This window comes from Cetorhinus maximus, unplaced genomic scaffold, assembly GCF_964194155.1.
Source record: "Cetorhinus maximus unplaced genomic scaffold, sCetMax3.hap1.1 HAP1_SCAFFOLD_770, whole genome shotgun sequence".
NCBI lineage: Eukaryota > Metazoa > Chordata > Chondrichthyes > Lamniformes > Cetorhinidae > Cetorhinus > Cetorhinus maximus.
Window position 1 is genome coordinate 9,780 of NW_027596712.1, and position 21,637 is coordinate 31,416.

General features: G+C 54.7%; 1 protein-coding gene across 1 annotated transcript; it reads left to right on the forward strand.

The window, feature by feature from the left end:
• Positions 1-14,366: 14,366 nt before the first annotated feature.
• spryd4 (SPRY domain containing 4) lies at positions 14,367-21,026 on the forward strand. The gene is made up of 2 exons (XM_078535948.1): positions 14,367-14,505; positions 19,744-21,026. The coding sequence occupies exons 1-2, from the start codon at positions 14,412-14,414 to the stop codon at positions 20,280-20,282; spliced, it is 633 nt and encodes a 210-aa protein (XP_078392074.1). The 5' UTR covers positions 14,367-14,411; the 3' UTR covers positions 20,283-21,026.
• The last annotated feature ends 611 nt before the right edge of the window (positions 21,027-21,637 follow it).

Sequence of the window (21,637 nt, forward strand, 5' to 3'; positions counted from 1 at the left end):
TCACCCACTGATCTCACCCCCCACATAACCTCACCCTCTGATCTCACCCCCCGCATAACCTCACCCTCTGATCTCACCCCCCCCCATAACCTCACCCTCTGATCTCACCCCCCCATAACCTCACCCTCTGATCTCACCACCCCCATAACCTCACCCTCTGATCTCAACCCCCCCCCATCGTCACCCTCTGATCTCACCCCCCCCCATAACCTCACCCTCTGATCTCACCCCCCCATAACCTCACCCTCTGATCTCACCCCCCCCATAACCTCACCACCCCCTCCTCACCCTCTGATCTCACCCCCCCCTCACCCTCTGATCTCACCCCCCCCATAACCTCACCCTCTGATCTCACCCCCCCCCCCCATAAACTCACCCTCTGATCTCACCCCCCGCCACCATCCTCACCCTCTGATCTCACCCCCCCCATCCTCACCCTCTGATCTCACCACCCCCCCATCCTCACCCTCTGATCTCACCACCCCCCCATAACCTCACCCTCTGATCTCACCCCCCCCTCACCCTCTGATCTCACCCCCCCATAACCTCACCCTCTGATCTCACCCCCCCATAACCTCACCCTCTGATCTCACACCCCCCAATTACCTCACCCTCTGATCTCACCCCCCCCTCACCCTCTGATCTCACCCACCCCATAACCTCACCCTCTGATCTCACCCCCCCCATCCTCACCCTCTGATCTCACCCCCCCCATCCTCATCCTCTGATCTCACCCCCCATAACCTCACCCTCTGATCTCACCCCCCATCCTCACCCTCTGATCTCACTCCCCCCATCCTCACCCTCTGATCTCACCCCCTTCCCATCCTCACCATCTGATCTCACCCCCCCATAACCTCACCCTCTGATCTCACCCCCCCATAACCTCACCCTCTGATCTCACCCCCCCCATAACCTCACCCTCTGATCTCACTCCCCCCATATCCTCACCCTCTGATCTCACTCCCCCCATATCCTCACCCTCTGATCTCACTCCACCCCATAACCTCAACCTCTGATCTCACCCCCCCATAACCTCACCCTCTGATCTCACCCCCCCCATAACCTCACCCTCTGATCTCACCCCCCCATAACCTCACCCTCTGATCTCACTCCCCCCATAACCTCACCCTCTGATCTCACTCCCCCATAACCTCACCCTCTGATCTCACCCCCCCATCCTCACCCTCTGATCTCACCCCACCCCCATAACCTCACCCTCTGATCTCACTCCCCCCATATCCTCACCCTCTGATCTCACCCCCCCCATAACCTCACCCTCTGATCTCACCCCCCCATCCTCACCCTCTGATCTCACCCCACCCCCATAACCTCACCCTCTGATCTCACTCCCCCCATATCCTCACCCTCTGATCTCACTCCCCCCATAACCTCACCCTCTGATCTCACCCCCTGATCTCACTCCCCCATAACCTCACCCTCTGATCTCACCCCACCCCCATAACCTCACCCTCTGATCTCACTCCCCCATATCCTCACCCTCTGATCTCACTCCCCCCAATTACCTCACCCTCTGATCTCACCCCCCCCATCCTGACCCTCTGATCTCACCCCCCCCATAACCTCACCCTCTGATCTCACACCCCCCAATTACCTCACCCTCTGATCTCACCCCCCCCATCCTGACCCTCTGATCTCACCCCCCATAACCTCACCCTCTGATCTCACCCCCCCATCCTCACCCTCTGATCTCACTCCCCCCATCCTCACCCTCTGATCTCACTCCCCCCATCCTCACCCTCTGATCTCACCCCCTTCCCATCCTCACCCTCTGATCTCACCCCCCCATAACCTCACCCTCTGATCTCACCCCCCCATAACCTCACCCTCTGATCTCACCCCCCCCATAACCTCACCCTCTGATCTCACCCCCCCATAACCTCACCCTCTGATCTCACCCCTCCCCATAACCTCACCCTCTGATCTCACCCCCCCATAACCTCACCCTCTGATCTCACCCCCCCCATAACCTCACCCTCTGATCTCACCCCACCCCCATAACCTCACCCTCTGATCTCACTCCCCCCATATCCTCACCCTCTGATCTCACTCCACCCATATCCTCACCCTCTGATCTCACCCCCCCCATAACCTCACCCTCTGATCTCACTCCCCTCATAACCTCACCCTCTGATCTCACTCCCCCCATAACCTCACCCTCTGATCTCACCCCCCCATAACCTCACCCTCTGATCTCACCCCCCCCCCATAACCTCACCCTCTGATCTCACCCCACCCCCATAACCTCACCCTCTGATCTCACTCCCCCCATATCCTCACCCTCTGATCTCACTCCCCCCATAACCTCACCCTCTGATCTCACTCCCCTCATAACCTCACCCTCTGATCTCACTCCCCCCATAACCTCACCCTCTGATCTCACCCCCTGATCTCACTCCCCCATAACCTCACCCTCTGATCTCACCCCCCCAATAACCTCACCCTCTGATCTCACCCCCCCCATAACCTCACCCTCTGATCTCACCCCACCCCCATAACCTCACCCTCATATCTCACTCCCCCCATATCCTCACCCTCTGATCTCACTCCCCCCATAACCTCACCCTCTGATCTCACTCCCCTCATAACCTCACCCTCTGATCTCACTCCCCCCATAACCTCACCCTCTGATCTCACTCCCCCATAACCTCACCCTCTGATCTCAACCCCCCATCCTCACGCTCTGATCTCACCGCCCCCCCATCCTCACCCTCTGATCTCAACCCCCCCCAATCCTCACCCTCTGATCTCACCCCCTGATCTCACTCCCCCCATAACCTCACCCTCTGATCTCACTTCCCCCCATAACCTCACCCTCTGATCTCATCCCCCCATAACCTCACCCTCTGATCTCACCCCCCCATAACCTGACCCTCTGATCTCACCCCACCCCCATAACCTCACCCTCTGATCTCACTCCCCCCATATCCTCACCCTCTGATCTCACTCCCCCCATAACCTCACCCTCTGATCTCACCCCCCCATCCTCACCCTCTGATCTCACCCCCCCATCCTCACCCTCTGATCTCACCGCCCCCCATCCTCACCCTCTGATCTCACCCCCCCCATAACCTCACCCTCTGATCTCACCACCCCCATCCTCACCCTCTGATCTCACCCCCCCCATAACCTCACCCTCTGATCTCACCCCCCCATACTCACCCTCTGATCTCACCCTCCCCATCCTCTGATCTCACCCCCCCATAACCTCACCCTCTGATCTCACCACCCCCCCATCCTCACCCTCTGATCTCACTCCCCCCCATCCTCCCCCTCTGATCTCACTCCCCCCCATAACCTCACCCTCTGATCTCACTCCCCCCATCCTCACCCTCTGATCTCACCCCCCCCATAACCTGAACCTCTGATCTCACCCCCCCCATAACCTCACCCTCTGATCTCACCCCGCCCATAACCTCACCACCCCCTCCTCACCCTCTGATCTCACCCCCCCCATAACCTCACCCTCTGATCTCACCCCCACCATAACCTCATCCTCTGATCTCACCCCCACCATAACCTCACCCTCTGATCTCACCCCCCCCATAACCTCACCCTCTGATCTCACCTCCCCCCCATCCTCACCCTCTGATCTCACTCCCCCCATAACCTCACCCTCTGATCTCACTCCCCTCATAACCTCACCCTCTGATCTCACTCCCCCCCATAACCTCACCCTCTTATCTCACCCCCCCATAACCTCACCCTCTGATCTCACCCCCCACATAACCTCACCCTCTGATCTCACCCCCCGCATAACCTCACCCTCTGATCTCACCCCCCCCCATAACCTCACCCTCTGATCTCACCCCCTGATCTCACTCCCCCATAACCTCACCCTCTGATCTCACTCCACCCCATAACCTCACCCTCTGATCTCACCCCCCCCATAACCTCACCCTCTGATCTCACCCCACCCCCATAACCTCACCCTCTGATCTCACTCCCCCATATCCTCACCCTCTGATCTCACTCCCCCCATAACCTCACCCTCTGATCTCACCCCCCCCCATAACCTCACCCTCTGATCTCACACCCCCCAATTACCTCACCCTCTGATCTCACCCCCCCCATCCTCACCCACTGATCTCACCCCCCCCATCCTCACCCTCTGATCTCACCCCCCACCATCCTCACCCTCTGATCTCACCCCCCCCATCCTCACCCTCTGATCTCACCGCCCCCATAACCTCACCCTCTGATCTCACCACCCCCCATAACCTCACCCTCTGATCTCACCCACCCCATAACCTCACCCTCTGATCTCACCACCCCCATCCTCACCCTCTGATCTCACCCCCCCCATCCTCACCCTCTGATCTCACCCCCCATAACCTCACCCTCTGATCTCACCCCCCCCATCCTCACCCTCTGATCTCACTCCCCCCATCCTCACCCTCTGATCTCACTCCCCCCATCCTCACCCTCTGATCTCACCCCCTTCCCATCCTCACCCTCTGATCTCACCCCCCCATAACCTCACCCTCTGATCTCACCCCCCCCATAACCTCACCCTCTGATCTCACCCCCCCATAACCTCACCCTCTGATCTCACCCCTCCCCATAACCTCACCCTCTGATCTCACCCCCCCATAACCTCACCCTCTGATCTCACCCCACCCCCATAACCTCACCCTCTGATCTCACTCCCCCCATATCCTCACCCTCTGATCTCACTCCCCCCATAACCTCACCCTCTGATCTCACCCCCTGATCTCACTCCCCCATAACCTCACCCTCTGATCTCACTCCACCCCATAACCTCACCCTCTGATCTCACCCCCCCATAACCTCACCCTCTGATCTCACCCCCCCCATAACCTCACCCTCTGATCTCACCCCACCCCCATAACCTCACCCTCTGATCTCACTCCCCCCATATCCTCACCCTCTGATCTCACTCCCCCCATAACCTCACCCTCTGATCTCACTCCCCTCATAACCTCACCCTCTGATCTCACTCCCCCCATAACCTCACCCTCTGATCTCACCCCCTGATCTCACTCCCCCATAACCTCACCCTCTGATCTCACCCCCCCAATAACCTCACCCTCTGATCTCACCCCCCCCATAACCTCACCCTCTGATCTCACCCCACCCCCATAACCTCACCCTCATATCTCACTCCCCCCATATCCTCACCCTCTGATCTCACTCCCCCCATAACCTCACCCTCTGATCTCACTCCCCTCATAACCACACCCTCTGATCTCACTCCCCCCATAACCTCACCCTCTGATCTCACTCCCCCATAACCTCACCCTCTGATCTCAACCCCCCATCCTCACGCTCTGATCTCACCGCCCCCCCATCCTCACCCTCTGATCTCAACCCCCCCCAATCCTCACCCTCTGATCTCACCCCCTGATCTCACTCCCCCCATAACCTCACCCTCTGATCTCACTTCCCCCCATAACCTAACCCTCTGATCTCATCCCCCCGTAACCTCACCCTCTGATCTCACCCCCCCCATAACCTCACCCTCTGATCTCACCCCACCCCCATAACCTCACCCTCTGATCTCACTCCCCCCATATCCTCACCCTCTGATCTCACTCCCCCCATAACCTCACCCTCTGATCTCACCCCCCCATCCTCACCCTCTGATCTCACCCCCCCATCCTCACCCTCTGATCTCACCGCCCCCCATCCTCACCCTCTGATCTCACCACCCCCCCCCAATCCTCACCCTCTGATCTCACTCCCCCCATAACCTCACCCTCTGATCTCACCCCCCCGCCATCCTCACACTCTGATCTCACCCCCTTCCCATCCTCACCCTCTGATCTCACCCCCCCCATAACCTCACCCTCTGATCTCACCCCCCCCATAACCTCACCCTCTGATCTCACCACCCCCATCCTCACCCTCTGATCTCACCCCCCCCATAACCTCACCCTCTGATCTCACCCCCCCATACTCACCCTCTGATCTCACCCTCCCCATCCTCTGATCTCACCCCCCCATAACCTCACCCTCTGATCTCACCACCCCCCCATCCTCACCCTCTGATCTCACTCCCCCCCATCCTCCCCCTCTGATCTCACTCCCCCCCATAACCTCACCCTCTGATCTCACTCCCCCCATCCTCACCCTCTGATCTCACCCCCCCCATAACCTCAACCTCTGATCTCACCCCCCCCATAACCTCACCTTCTGATCTCACCCCCCCCATAACCTCACCACCCCCTCCTCACCCTCTGATCTCACCCCCCCCATAACCTCACCCTCTGATCTCACCCCCACCATAACCTCATCCTCTGATCTCACCCCCACCATAACCTCACCCTCTGATCTCACCCCCCCCATAACCTCACCCTCTGATCTCACCTCCCCCCCATCCTCACCCTCTGATCTCACCCCCTGATCTCACTCCCCCCATAACCTCACCCTCTGATCTCACTCCCCCCCATAACCTCACCCTCTGATCTCACCCCCCCATAACCTCACCCTCTGATCTCACCCCCCACATAACCTCACCCTCTGATCTTACCCCCCGCATAACCTCACCCTCTGATCTCACCCCCCCCATAACCTCACCCTCTGATCTCACCCCCCGCATAACCTCACCCTCTGATCTCACCACCCCCATAACCTCACCCTCTGATCTCACCCCCCGATCCTCACCCTCTGATCTCACCCCCCCCCACCATCCTCACCCTCTGATCTCACCCCCCCCCATCCTCACCCTCTGATCTCACCACCCCCCCATCCTCACCCTCTGATCTCACCCCCCCCATAACCTCACCATCTAATCTCACCCCCCCATAACCTCACCCTCTAATCTCACCCCCCCATAACCTCACCCTCTGATCTCACCCCCCTCTCCTCACCCTCTGATCTCACACCCCCCATAACCTCACCCTCTGATCCCACCCCCCCTCCTCACCCTCTGATCTCACCCCCCCTCCTCCCCCTCTGATCTCACCCCCCCCATAACCTCACCCTCTGATCTCACCCCCCCCATAACCTCACCCTCTGATCTCACCCCCCCATAACCTCACCCTCTGATCTCACACCCCCCAATTACCTCACCCTCTGATCTCACCCCCCCCATCCTCACCCACTCATCTCACCCCCCCCATCCTCACCCTCTGATCTCACCCCCCACCATCCTCACCCTCTGATCTCACCCCCCCATCCTCACCCTCTGATCTCACCGCCCCCATAACCTCACCCTCTGATCTCACCCCCCTCCATAACCTCACCCTCTGATCTCACCCACCCCATAACCTCACCCTCTGATCTCACCACCCCCATCCTCACCCTCTGATCTCACGCCCCCCATCCTCACCCTCTGATCTCACCCCCCATAACCTCACCCTCTGATCTCACCCCCCCATCCTCACCCTCTGATCTCACTCCCCCCATCCTCACCCTCTGATCTCACCCCCTTCCCATCCTCACCCTCTGATCTCACCCCCCCATAACCTCACCCTCTGATCTCACCCCCCCCATAACCTCACCCTCTGATCTCACCCCCCCATAACCTCACCCTCTGATCTCACCCCCCCATAACCTCACCCTCTGATCTCACCCCCCCCATAACCTCACTCTCTGATCTCACCCCCCGCATAACCTCACCCTCTGATCTCACTCCCCCCATATCCTCACCCTCTGATCTCACTCCCCCCATAACCTCACCCTCTGATCTCACCCCCTGATCTCACTCCCCCATAACCTCACCCTCTGATCTCACTCCACCCCATAACCTCACCCTCTGATCTCACCCCCCCATAACCTCACCCTCTGAACTCACCCCCCCATAACCTCACCCTCTGATCTCACCCCACCCCCATAACCTCACCCTCTGATCTCACTCCCCCCATATCCTCACCCTCTGATCTCACTCCCCCCCATAACCTCACCCTCTGATCTCATCCCCCCATAACCTCACCCTCTGATCTCACCCCCCCCATAACCTCACCCTCTGATCTCACCCCCCCATAACCTCACCCTCTGATCTCACCCCCCCCATAACCTCACCCTCTGATCTCACTCCCCCCATATCCTCACCCTCTGATCTCACTCCCCCATAACCTCACCCTCTGATCTCACTCGCCCCATAACCTCACCCTCTGATCTCACTCCCCCCCATATCCTCACCCTCTGATCTCACTCCACCCATAACCTCACCCTCTGATCTCACCCCCCCCATAACCTCACCCTCTGATCTCACCCCCCCATAACCTCACCCTCTGATCTCACCGCCCCCCATCCTCACCCTCTGATCTCATCACCCCCCCCAATCCTCACCCTCTGATCTCACCCCCCCATAACCTCACCCTCTGATCTCACCACCCCCATAACCTCACCACCCCCTCCTTACCCTCTGATCTCACCTCCCCCCACCATCCTCACCCTCTGTTCTCACCCCCCCCATCCTCACCCTCTGATCTCACCACCCCCCCATCCTCACCCTCTGATCTCACCCCCCCCATAACCTCACCCTCTAATCTCACCCCCCCCATAACCTCACCCTCTAATCTCACCCCCCCCATAACCTCACCCTCTGATCTCACCCCCCCCATAACCTCACCACCCCCTCCTCACCCTCTGATCTCACCCCCCCCATAACCTCACCACCCCATCCTCACCCTCTGATCTCACCCCCCCCATAACCTCACCCTCTGATCTCACCCCCCCCCCCAATAACCTCATCCTCTGATCTCACCCCCACCATAAACTCACCCTCTGATCTCACCCCCCGATCCTTACCCTCTGATCTCACCCCCCCCCACCATCCTCACCCTCTGTTCTCACCCCCCCCATCCTCACCCTCTGATCTCACCACCCCCCCATCCTCACCCTCTGATCTCACCCCCCCCCATAACCTCACCCTCTGATCTCACCCCCCCCATAACCTCACCCTCTAATCTCACTCCCCCCATAACCTCACCCTCTAATCTCACCCCCCCCATAACCTCACCCTCTGATCTCACCCCCCCCTCCTCACCCTCTGATCTCACACCCCCCATAACCTCACCCTCTGATCTCACCCCCCCTCCTCACCCTCTGATCTCACCCCCCCTCCTCACCCTCTGATCTCACCCCCCCCCATAACCTCACCCTCTGATCTCACCCCCCCCATAACCTCACCCTCTGATCTCACCCCCCCTCCTCACCCTCTGATCTCACCCCCCCCCATAACCTCACCCTCTGATCTCACCCCCCCCATAACCTCACCCTCTGATCTCACCCCCCCCCATAACCTCACCCTCTGATCTCACCCCCCCATCCTCACCCTCTGATCTCACTCCCCCCATCCTCACCCTCTGATCTCACTCCCCCCATCCTCACCCTCTGATCTCACCCCCCCATAACCTCACCCTCTGATCTCACCCCACCCCCATAACCTCACCCTCTGATCTCACTCCCCCCATATCCTCACCCTCTGATCTCACTCCCCCCATAACCTCACCCTCTGATCTCACTCCCCTCATAACCTCACCCTCTGATCTCACTCCCCCCATAACCTCACCCTCTGATCTCACTCCCCCATAACCTCACCCTCTGATCTCACCCCCCCATCCTCACCCTCTGATCTCACCGCCCCCCCATCCTCACCCTCTAATCTCACCCCCCCCAATCCTCACCCTCTGATCTCACTCCCCCCATAACCTCACCCTCTGATCTCACCCCCCCATAACCTCACCCTCTGATCTCACCCCACCCCCATAACCTCACCCTCTGATCTCACTCCACCCATATCCTCACCCTCTGATCTCACTCCCCCCATAACCTCACCCTCTGATCTCACCCCACCCCCATAACCTCACCCTCTGATCTCACTCCACCCATATCCTCACCCTCTGATCTCACCCCCCCCCATAACCTCACCCTCTGATCTCACTCCCCCCCATAACCTCACCCTCTGATCTCACCCCCCCCCATAACCTCACCCTCTGATCTCACCCCACCCCCATAACCTCACCCTCTGATCTCACTCCCCCATATCCTCACCCTCTGATCTCACTCCCCCCATAACCTCACCCTCTGATCTCACCCCACCCCCATAACCTCACCCTCTGATCTCACTCCACCCATATCCTCACCCTCTGATCTCACCCCCCCCCATAACCTCACCCTCTGATCTCACTCCCCCCCATAACCTCACCCTCTGATCTCACCCCCCCCCATAACCTCACCCTCTGATCTCACCCCACCCCCATAACCTCACCCTCTGATCTCACTCCCCCATATCCTCACCCTCTGATCTCACTCCCCCCATAACCTCACCCTCTGATCTCACCCCCTGATCTCACTCCCCCCATAACCTCACCCTCTGATCTCACTCCCCCCATAACCTCACCCTCGGATCTCACCCCCTGATCTCACTCCCCCCATAACCTCACCCTCTGATCTCACTCCCCCCCATAACCTCACCCTCTGATCTCACCCCCCCATAACCTCACCCTCTGATCTCACCCCCCCCATAACCTCACCCTCTGATCTCACCCCACCCCCATAACCTCACCCTCTGATCTCACTCCCCCCATATCCTCACCCTCTGATCTCACTCCCCCCATAACCTCACCCTCTGATCTCACCCCGATCTCACTCCCCCCATAACCTCACCCTCTGATCTCACTCCCCCCATAACCTCACCCTCTGATCTCACCCCCCCATCCTCACCCTCTGATCTCACTCCCCCATAACCTCACCCTCTGATCTCACCCCCCCATCCTCACCCTCTGATCTCACCGCCCCCCCATCCTCACCCTCTAATCTCACCCCCCCCAATCCTCACCCTCTGATCTCACTCCCCCCATAACCTCACCCTCTGATCTCACCCCCCCATAACCTCACCCTCTGATCTCACCCCCCCCAATCCTCACCCTCTGATCTCACCGCCCCCCATCCTCACCCTCTGATCTCATCCCCCCCCCCAATCCTCACCCTCTGATCTCACTCCCCCCATAACCTCACCCTCTGATCTCACCCCCCCGCCATCCTCACACTCTGATCTCACCCCCTTCCCATCCTCACCCTCTGATCTCACCCCCCCCATAACCTCACCCTCTGATCTCACCCCCCCATAACCTCACCCTCTGATCTCACCCCCCCCATCCTCACCCTCTGATCTCACCCCCCCCCATAACCTCAACCTCTGATCTCACCCCCCCATCCTCACCCTCTGATCTCACCCTCCCCATCCTCTGATCTCACCCCCCCATAACCTCACCCTCTGATCTCACCACCCCCCCATCCTCACCCTCTGATCTCACTCCCCCCCATCCTCACCCTCTGATCTCACCCCCCCATCCTCACCCTCTAATCTCACCCCCCCCATAACCTCACCCTCTGATCTCACCCCCCCCCCATAACCTCACCCTCTGATCTCACCCCCCCCCATAACCTCACCCTCTGATCTCACCCCCCCATAACCTCACCCTCTGATCTCACCCCCCCCATAACCTACCCTCTGATCTCACCCGCCCATAACCTCACCCTCTGATCTCACGCCCCCCCCCATAACCTCACCCTCTGATCTCACCCCCCCATAACCTCACCCACTGATCTCACCCCCCCCCATAACCTCACCCTCTGATCTCACCCCCCCCATAACCTCACCCTCTGATCTCACCCCCCCCATAACCTCACCCTCTGATCTCACCCCCCCATAACCTCACCCTCTGATCTCACCCCCCCATAACCTCACCCTCTGATCTCACCCCCCCCATAACCTCACCCTCTGATCTCACCCCCCCATAACCTCACCCACTGATCTCACCCCCCCCATAACCTCACCCTCTGATCTCACCCCCCCATAACCTCACCCACTGATCTCACCCCCCCAATAACCTCACCCTCTGATCTCAACCCCCCCATAACCTCACCCTCTGATCTCACCCCCCCCATAACCTCACCCTCTGATCTCACCCCCCCATAACCTCACCCACTGATCTCACCCCCCCCATAACCTCACCCTCTGATCTCACCCCCCCCCATAACCTCACCCTCTGATCTCACCCCCCCATAACCTCACCCTCTGATCTCACCCCCCCCATAACCTCACCCTCTGATCTCACCCCCCCCATAACCTCACCCTCTGATCTCACCCCCCCCCCAATCCTCACCCTCTGATCTCACCCCCCCCCCAATCCTCACCCTCTGATCTCACCCCACCCCCCCCATAACCTCACCCTCTGATCTCACCCCCCCTATAACCTCACCCTCTGATCTCACCCCCCCAGCCTCACCCACTGATCTCACCCCCCCATAACCTCACCCTCTGATCTCACCCCCCCCATAACCTCACCCTCTGATCTCACCCCACCCCCATAACCTCACCCTCTGATCTCACTCCCCCATATCCTCACCCTCTGATCTCACTCCCCCCATAACCTCACCCTCTGATCTCACCCCCTGATCTCACTCCCCCCATAACCTCACCCTCGGATCTCACCCCCTGATCTCACTCCCCCCATAACCTCACCCTCTGATCTCACTCCCCCCCATAACCTCACCCTCTGATCTCACCCCCCCATAACCTCACCCTCTGATCTCACCCCCCCCCATAACCTCACCCTCTGATCTCACCCCCCCATCCTCACCCTCTGATCTCACCCCCCCATCCTCACCCTCTGATCTCACCGCCCCCCATCCTCACCCTCTGATCTCATCCCCCCCCCCAATCCTCACCCTCTGATCTCACTCCCCCCATAACCTCACCCTCTGATCTCACCCCCCTGCCATCCTCACACTCTGATCTCACCCCCTTCCCATCCTCACCCTCTGATCTCACCCTCCCCATAACCTCACCCTCTGATCTCATCCCCCCCCCAATCCTCACCCTCTGATCTCACTCCCCCCATAACCTCACCCTCTGATCTCACCCCCCTGCCATCCTCACACTCTGATCTCACCCCCTTCCCATCCTCACCCTCTGATCTCACCCTCCCCATAACCTCACCCTCTGATCTCACCCCCCCATAACCTCACCCTCTGATCTCACCCCCCCATAACCTCACCCTCTGATCTCACCCCCCCCATCCTCACCCTCTGATCTCACCCCCCCCATAACCTCACCTCCCCATCCTCTGATCTCACCCCCCCATAACCTCACCCTCTGATCTCACCACCCCCCCATCCTCACCCTCTGATCTCACTCCCCCCCATAACCTCACCCTCTGATCTCACCCCCCCCATCCTCACCCTCTGATCTCACCCCCCCATAACCTCACCCTCTGATCTCACCCCCCCCCAATCCTCACCCTCTGATCTCACCCCCCCCATCCTCACCCTCTGATCTCACCCCCCCCATAACCTCACCCTCTGATCTCACCCCCCCCATAACCTCACCCTCTGATCTCACCCCCCCCCCAATCCTCACCCTCTGATCTCACCCCCCCCCCAATCCTCACCCTCTGATCTCACCCCACCCCCCCCATAACCTCACCCTCTGATCTCACCCCCCCTATAACCTCACCCTCTGATCTCACCCCCCCCCCATCCTCACCCTCTGATCTCACCCCCCCATAACCTCACCCTCTGATCTCACCCCCCCCCCAATCCTCACCCTCTGATCTCACCCCCCCCATCCTCACCCTCTGATCTCACCCCCCCCATAACCTCACCCTCTGATCTCACCCCCCCTATAACCTCACCCTCTGATCTCACTCCCCCCATAACCTCACCCTCTGATCTCACTCCCCCCATAACCTCACCCTCTGATCTCACCCCCCTATAACCTCACCCTCTGATCTCACTCCCCCCATAACCTCACCCTCTGATCTCACTCCCCCCATAACCTCACCCTCTGATCTCACTCCCCCCATAACCTCACCCTCTGATCTCACTCCCCCCATAACCTCACCCTCTGATCTCACTCCCCCCATAACCTCACCCTCTGATCTCACACCCCCCAATTACCTCACCCTCTGATCTCACCCCCCCCCCATAACCTCACCCTCTGATCTCACCCCCCCATAACCTCACCCTCTGATCTCACTCCCCCCATAACCTCACCCTCTGATCTCACTTCGCCCCCCTCATGATTCTATTTCCCCCGAGTTGTTCACCCTGGTCACTTGGAGAAAGGGCTTGAATTTTTTCTCAGCAGTCATTTTGGGAGAAAGGGCTGACTGAATCAACCTGTTTTGGTAAAGAGGCGGGAACATTGAGGAGTTTTATGCTGTTATCTTCAGGACAATCTAATAAAAAGTGAAGTTTTCTGTTCTTGCAAAATGTGTTTGTAAAATGGGAATAAAAACTTGATTCTGAAACTGAAGAAGCCGAAAGCATTACCTGAGTAACCCAGCTGGACAACACTGAAGAAAGCAGCGCCAAAAATGTCCCTATGAAGCGACTGTTCTTTCCCGCCTCAGTGGGGCCGATGATGCAATCACGCACGCTACGTGGTGACGCTGCCGGCTGGCGGGCTGAAGATGGCGGCCGTCTGGAGGCTGTGCCGAGGAGTTGGAGCAGGTGGATTGTTGCTGGCCAGGAGGCAGCCGAGCGCCCGGCACCTTCTCAGACGCTGTGGGTATTGATTGACCTTTGAAGCTCGATAAGGCCTGAAAATGCGGAATGGGAAAAGCCGAAGCTGCTCTGGTGGTGCAGTAGGGAATGGTGGAAGGGTTAGTGGCTGTGGATGAGGATAGTGCTTTGGGCCTGCTGGCTGCCAGGAAGAACCTTGAACAGCACATTTTCCCCCCTCAGGCCAGAGATGGTTAAGCAATGGAAGCAGCTTCCAGACTGAATATTGAGTTCAACAACTTCAGATCATGAACTCTCTCCTCCATCCCCACCCCCTTCTAATAATTTATAATTTTTAAATAAATTTTTCTTTTCCCACCTATTTCCATCCATTGTTTTATCTCTACCTTTCAGCCTTTTTTAATTCCTTACCCCCACCCCCACTAGGGCTATCTGTACCTTGCTCATCCTGCTTTCTACCCTTAATGTCCCCATTAGCACATTCCTTAGATAATATCACCGCTGTCAACACCCCTTTGTCCTTTTGTCTGTGGCAATCTCTCCTTTGCCTCCACCTATCACTGGCCCTCTATCCAGCTCCACCTGTCCCACCCCCCCTCAACCATCTTATATTTCATCTCATTTCTATTTTTCCTTAGTTCTGATGAGTCATACAGACTCAAAACATTAACTGTCTTCCTCTCTGCAGATGCTGTCAGACCTGCTGAGTTTTTCCAGCTATTTTGTTTTTGTTGCAGCTTCCCCCGTGCCTGGCAGCAGTGGGTAGCTTATTAGTGCTAGGTATTAATCTCTTGCTACTAAGAACTTGAGTATTGTTGAAAAAGAGACATGCTGTTGAAGCTTGTCATCTTGCATTCATCAGGACAGACGTGAATTTCAAATTTCTAAGGGAGCAACAGTTTAAACTGCATGAGAAAAGGGTGATTATTGGTCAGCTCTGATTGGCAAAGGCTTTTCCATGGAGAATGCACCAGGGAGCTATTTTCCCCCACTCACTTGTTTAATTCAAAAAAGGTGCATTGTTCAGACAATTTTGTTTTCCCTGCAGAGGACATATCCCTGCATAAGAATGTGTAGCTTCTAGCAAGCATTAGTAAGTTACATTGTGAGACAACTGATAAATCATAAATTGGTTGTTAGTGCACCTTCCAAACCCACGATCCCTACCATCTAGAAGGACAAGGGCAGCAGATACATGGGAGCACCACCACCTGGAAGCTCCCCTCCAAGTCACTCACCATCCTGACTTGGAAATATATCGCCGTTCCTTCACTGTCGCTGGGTCAAAATCCTGGAACTCACTCCCTAACAGCACTGTGGGTGTACCTACACCACATGGATTGTGGTGGCTCACCACCTTCTCAAGGGCAATGAGGGATGGGCAATAAATACTGGCCTAGACGGCGATGCCCACATCCCATGAATGAATTTTTTTTAAAAAACATTTGGGATTGTTCAGCAAGTGCTGTCGAATCACGGAATGACATCTAACATTAGACATAATGTTCTAAGTTTTGCCAGCTCAGGTTTGTTGAGTACGGTCAGTGCTCTGCTTATTCCAAACAGTGAAAGGGATGTGGTGTTTGATACAATTTGTACCACATTACTCACTTGTCTGATAGGCAGAACGCCTTTTTGGTTTGAAGGCAGCAACCTGTTAATGGAGGATACCACTCGTTGTTACTGCATGTAGCAACATGAGACGACTAGCTTCACCTGTTGCTCAAATTTTTTAGATACTTTATCCTTCCAAGGTAATTTGAGGTGGACTGGGTGCTTTTCAGGTCCAAAAGTGGCAACCTTAGGCCCATTCATGAGTGTGCGCAATACACAGTGAGCAATGATCTGATCGGGGTAGCCATTATCCCACAGGATAGCTTTGATGCGCCCTACTTCAGCGTCAAGCTTGCACCTTGGGCCCTACTTAGGAGATTGCTGATAAAGTCAATCTTATCGAGTGTGAAGCTGTAGGAATCCCAAAGTGTATATTGAGCAGTGAAAGTAGACAGTGGTAGAGAGCCTAGCAGGCTTCTGGACTAGCACGTCGAGGAAAGGGAGCTCGTAACATTGCTCCATTTCAAAGGTGAATTTGAGGTGCAGGATCAGCGCAGTAAGGCATGTAAGGAAACTCTTACATGCAGCAGCAGATTCAAATATAGCAAATGTGTCATCTACGTATCGGAAATATGCAAGGAGTAGGAGGTTAGGGGTCGTTGCATCGAAGACATGTTTCTCATGAAAACGATGAAGATGTTTGCAAGAGCTGGGCTTAGAGAGGTGCCCATGGCCCATCTATTTGGGGAAAGAGGGTGTTACTAAAGCTGAACTCAACTGCGCAAGTTACTAAGTTCAGTGAATACAGGTTCAGAGAATGGCAGCACGTCTAGGTCACCATGATATTGTGATGCAAATGTCGATGGCTTCCTTGAGCGATACATTAGTGAATAGCCTTGCAGTGTAGAACGATCACATGAACAAGGCATTGCTATTGATATGCAGGTCATGTATAGCCTTTGCAGAGGTGACATTTAATTATCAGCCAAGCTTGCAATGTAGCTCACTTACACTTGTTAGAAGCTACACATATTCATATGCAGGGACCTGACCTGTGCAGGCAAAAGGAACATGTCCAGCATTCCACATGTTTTTGTATTAATAAAAAACATGGGGAGACAATAGTTCCGTAGTGCATTCTCCATGGCACCGCCTCGCCCAATTAGAGTCAATCTGCCAACCAATCAGCACCCCTTTTCATATGCAGTATAAATTGTTGCTCCCTTTGAAATTTGGCATTCTTGGATCTGTCCTGATGAGTGCAAGACGAAAAGTTTTGACAGCATGTCTCATTTTTTCAGCAATACTAGTACCAGCTAGTTTACTACTTGGGGCCAGATTGGAGAGACCAGCAGCATGTTACCTGCAGCAGACGGCTCCAGGCTGCAGGCAAAGCCTGGCAGGTCCCTGGGGACAGCCTCCCGGCAGCAGGCCACGGGGCCAGCAGAGCCTCCTTTATTTATTAACCACGCCCCCCCCCCCCCCCCCTGTCCACGCACTCCTCCCACCTCTGCTGCCACTTCTGTCACAGAACCACAGCTTAAGCCACAAGCCATCCTGTCAAGACAGGGGATTTCCTCCTCCACAAATAATTTTAACTTTTCCAACATCTTCTGACAGCTCCGACATTTTTAGGCACCCTCACTTTACCCTGCCTGCAGCAGCATCTACCAGTGGGGTTGCCAGCTGGACAACTGTGTGGGCCAGTAGGGGGATGCATGTTCTGCCATTAAGATGGCACTCCTCAATTGACCACCTTCGGTAAGATGCATGGGTGGGCAGATGGGCATCACCAGTGGGTTCAGGAGTTGCTTTTGGTCCGGACCTCAGAAAACCTTTGAAGATGGTAAGATTCTGGCCTTTGTGCAGGGAGGGACAGTGGTCTCGGCCTCCCACTTGGCTCCAGCTAAAGTGAGGCTCCTCCTGCTGCAGTGCCAGCTCCCAGAAACCCCACTAAAATGGCCTGAGTCAGCTGGGTCAAGTGCCTATTCTTTCTGTACACCATGCACTCATTTCCATTCTTTCCCAAAGAAAGGAAGGTTTGTATTTCTATGGCACCTTTCATGTTCTCAGGACATCCCAAAGAACTTTACAGGCAATGCAGTACATTTGAAGTGTTGTCATGTTGGAAATTTGTGTACAGCAAGATGCTGTAACAACAGTGAAATAATGGCCAGTTCATCAGTTTTAGGTAAAATAGACATAGAAAATGATGAAAACGCTCAAGTCAGTCAGCATCTGTGGTGAGAGAAACAGAGTTAATCGTAACTTGTTTCATTGATGTAGGTTTAGCAATAAATAACTAATGACCAGGAACTGGAAGAACTCCCCTGCTCTTTAAATAGTGGCCATTGGATCATTTACATCCATCTGATGGGTCAGACGTGGCCTCGGTTTAACGTCTTGCCTGACAGTGCAGCACTCCCTCACTACTGCACTAGAGCATCATTACGTGCACAAGTCTTGGGTGGACATAAAATTTCCCAGAACATTATTCAAAGAGCAGGATAGTTCTCCTGGTGTCATTGTTGGAAGTGTCAGGAGTAATCCTATAACTTGCTGATAGTTAACCCTGAACCCTTAGTCAGAATTCCCTCGCACTGCACAAGGTGTAGTCAGGCTCACCAATCGATGCCACATTCAATAAGACTCATCTCTCTATCTCCTCAGACTCTGCTTCCATGTGAACTGGGAAGCTCAATCAGACCGAATTATTCTTGGACCTCACACATCAAAACTGGTCAGCACAGACCAATCTGAACCAAACTAAGAGCTAACACGGAAGATAGTGACCTTGGTGTTTGGGGAAATTTCTCACAGGGTGCATCGTCCTAAACTCAGCTCAGCACCAATATTTCAAAACCACTCCCTGGACTTAGATTCAAAACATATTAAAATTACAGCACAAGAGGAGGCCATTCAGCCCCCAGTTCTTATTTAACCCCATTCCCCCAGATCCTGTCATATTTATCCTTTATCCCATTCCTATTGAAATGAAGTCTTTTTCTACCTCTAACCACGTGGTGAAGAACTGCACCGTTTATTAGCTCTTATTTCAAGAACCTTCCTTCTCCCTCCTTGTTTTAGCCAGTGAGAATCCTCGGTGTCTTTCACTTCTCCCACCAGTGGAAACAATTTATCCACAAAGTCCCCTAGTTTCACTCTTCACTGGCTGTTCCCTTCCTCAGAATGGAACTCCCACTCACCTCATTGCTGCTGCAGTATCCCCCGGTGCTGTGACAAATGCTGGCCCTATGCCCACCCCGTTCTCCTTCTCTTCCCTCTCCACCCAGCCCTTTGTCTCCCTCTCTCTCCCATCCACCCAAGCTAAAATTCCCCTGAGTTCCCACTTTCACCACCTGCCCCCCCGACCTGAGACCCAGCCTCCCAACATCAAGTCTCTGGTTTCGCTCTCTCCCAAACCCCCATTCCTCAGTCACCACCTCAACCCCTGCCTGAGCCCCATTCCTCCTGATCCCCTACCCCAGCCCCACCATCCCTCTCCCTTTAAGTCTCTAGTAAACCTCTGATCCCGTCCCTATTCTCCCTTTCCCCCGACCTGCAGTCTCCATCTCGCCCTTCCCCCACTCTGAGCCTCAACAGTTCATAATTAAAGCTGAGAATAAAGTTGGTGACAAATCTTTGTACTTAAAATGAATTGTTTGCTACTGACTAACTGGAAATGTTTGGGGAGCAGTGTGTAACATTGTTTTTTTCCATTTATAGATTTAAATTTCAAACTGGATGAGAAGACAGCCCACAGTTGCTTGGAACTTTTCAAAAAAGAAACAGGAGTCATCTACCGCATGATTGGTATCGACCCAAGTAAAGTGCCAAATAACCCTGAGCGCTTCGGAGAGTGGGCGGTGGTCTTGGCTGACGTGACTCTTTCAGCTGGGAGACATTACTGGGAGATCACAGTGAAGCGGTCACAGGAGTTTCGAATCGGGGTAGCAGAGGCAAACATGTCACGAGAAGAATGTATAGGTGCCAATGACTGCTCCTGGGTTTATGCCTATCTCCAGAGGAAGTGGTACTCCATGACGTCCAATGAGATGGTGCCAGTTGACTTCTTTGGGAAGCCTGATAGAGTGGGCTTACTCCTGGACTGTGAAGGCAGGAAGCTCAGTTTAATAGACGTTGAGAAAGCTGCTGTTGTTAGCACAACAATGGCCGAGTTCAAAATGCCGCTAGTTCCAGCCTTTGCACTATGGGATGGAGAGCTCTTAACACATTCGGGCCTGGACATTCTGCAAGGCATCTGAATCCAGGTCAAAAACAGAAATACCTGGAAAAACTCAGCAAGTCTGGCAGCATCGGCGGAGAAGAGCAAAGATGACGTTTCGAGTCCTCATGACCCTTCAACAGAACTAAGTAGAAATAGGAAAGGGGTGAAATATAAGCTGGTTTAAGGGGGGAGTGGGGGGGAGGAAGGGGGAATCCAGGTGCCTGCTATCTGGACTTCATTCTATTCGCTGTATTTAGCGGTTATTTTTAAGGATCCGGCTATGTCCTACATAGCCTCTTTCAACATAGACACAGGCTTTGAAGCAGTTACCCTTTAAACCTCTCGAAGCATTACCTGAAGCCTGTGTCCATGTTGGTCCAGCTTTGAGCAGTATGTGATTGCTGCTATCATTGTGATCCGTGTAATCTGCTGAGGTTACACAAGTAACATTTCCTGTTTTTAAAATGTGGCAGAGAATTTTGCAAAAAAGAAAATTTGGTCCTTGTTGACAGTGAGATGGCTTCGGTCTCTTGTTGGCCGGGTTCCAGTTCTGATCTTGTGAAACTCTTCTCCACGTTGAGAGCTGGTGATGCAATTACCCAAAATGCCAAACAGTAACTAAGAGGAACCCTGTTATTGCAGCTCAAGATTTATTTGCTTTTTTGTCAAAACTCCAGGACCTGGAGCAAGGAGATAAATGGAACAACAGAGGGGACTGGAGTTATAATTGAGTATTCTATCTGTATTCTAATACTTTAATAAAATATTAATGTACCAACAACTTTTAACAGCTTCAATGTACTGAAACATCCTAAGGCACATTACAGGACCATCATCAAACAGAATTTGACACTGCGTCATATAAGAAGGTATATTAGGCAGGTGACCAAAAGATTTGTTCAAGTGGTAGGTTTAAAGAAGTGTCTTAAAGGAGGCGAGAAAGACAGCGAGATTTCGGGAGGGAATTCCAGAGCGTAGGGCCCAGGCAACTGAAGGGACATCAGCAGTAACAGTTGAGGGTTGGGAGAAAAACCATTACAAGTGATACTCTGGCTATGACTAGATTGATGAGAATGGAACCTTGTGAGAGCAGTCCCACTACTGGACGATGGTGTGACCGAGAAGGATGAGGAGGGATGGTTTACCTTTGTCACAGTCACAAAGGATGTCATTTGCGACTTTGGTAAGAGCCATTCCAGTACCTTGCCAGGGAAGAAATTAGATTGCGGGGATTCAAAAATGGCAGCCTGGGAAAGATGGGCACAGATTTGGGAGGCAACAACACGTTCAAAGGCTTTGAAGAGGAAAGGGAGGTTGGAGGTGGGGAGATAACTTGCAAGGGTGCAGGGAACAAGAGTTTTTTGAGGAGAGGGTGATCAGGGGAGATTTGAA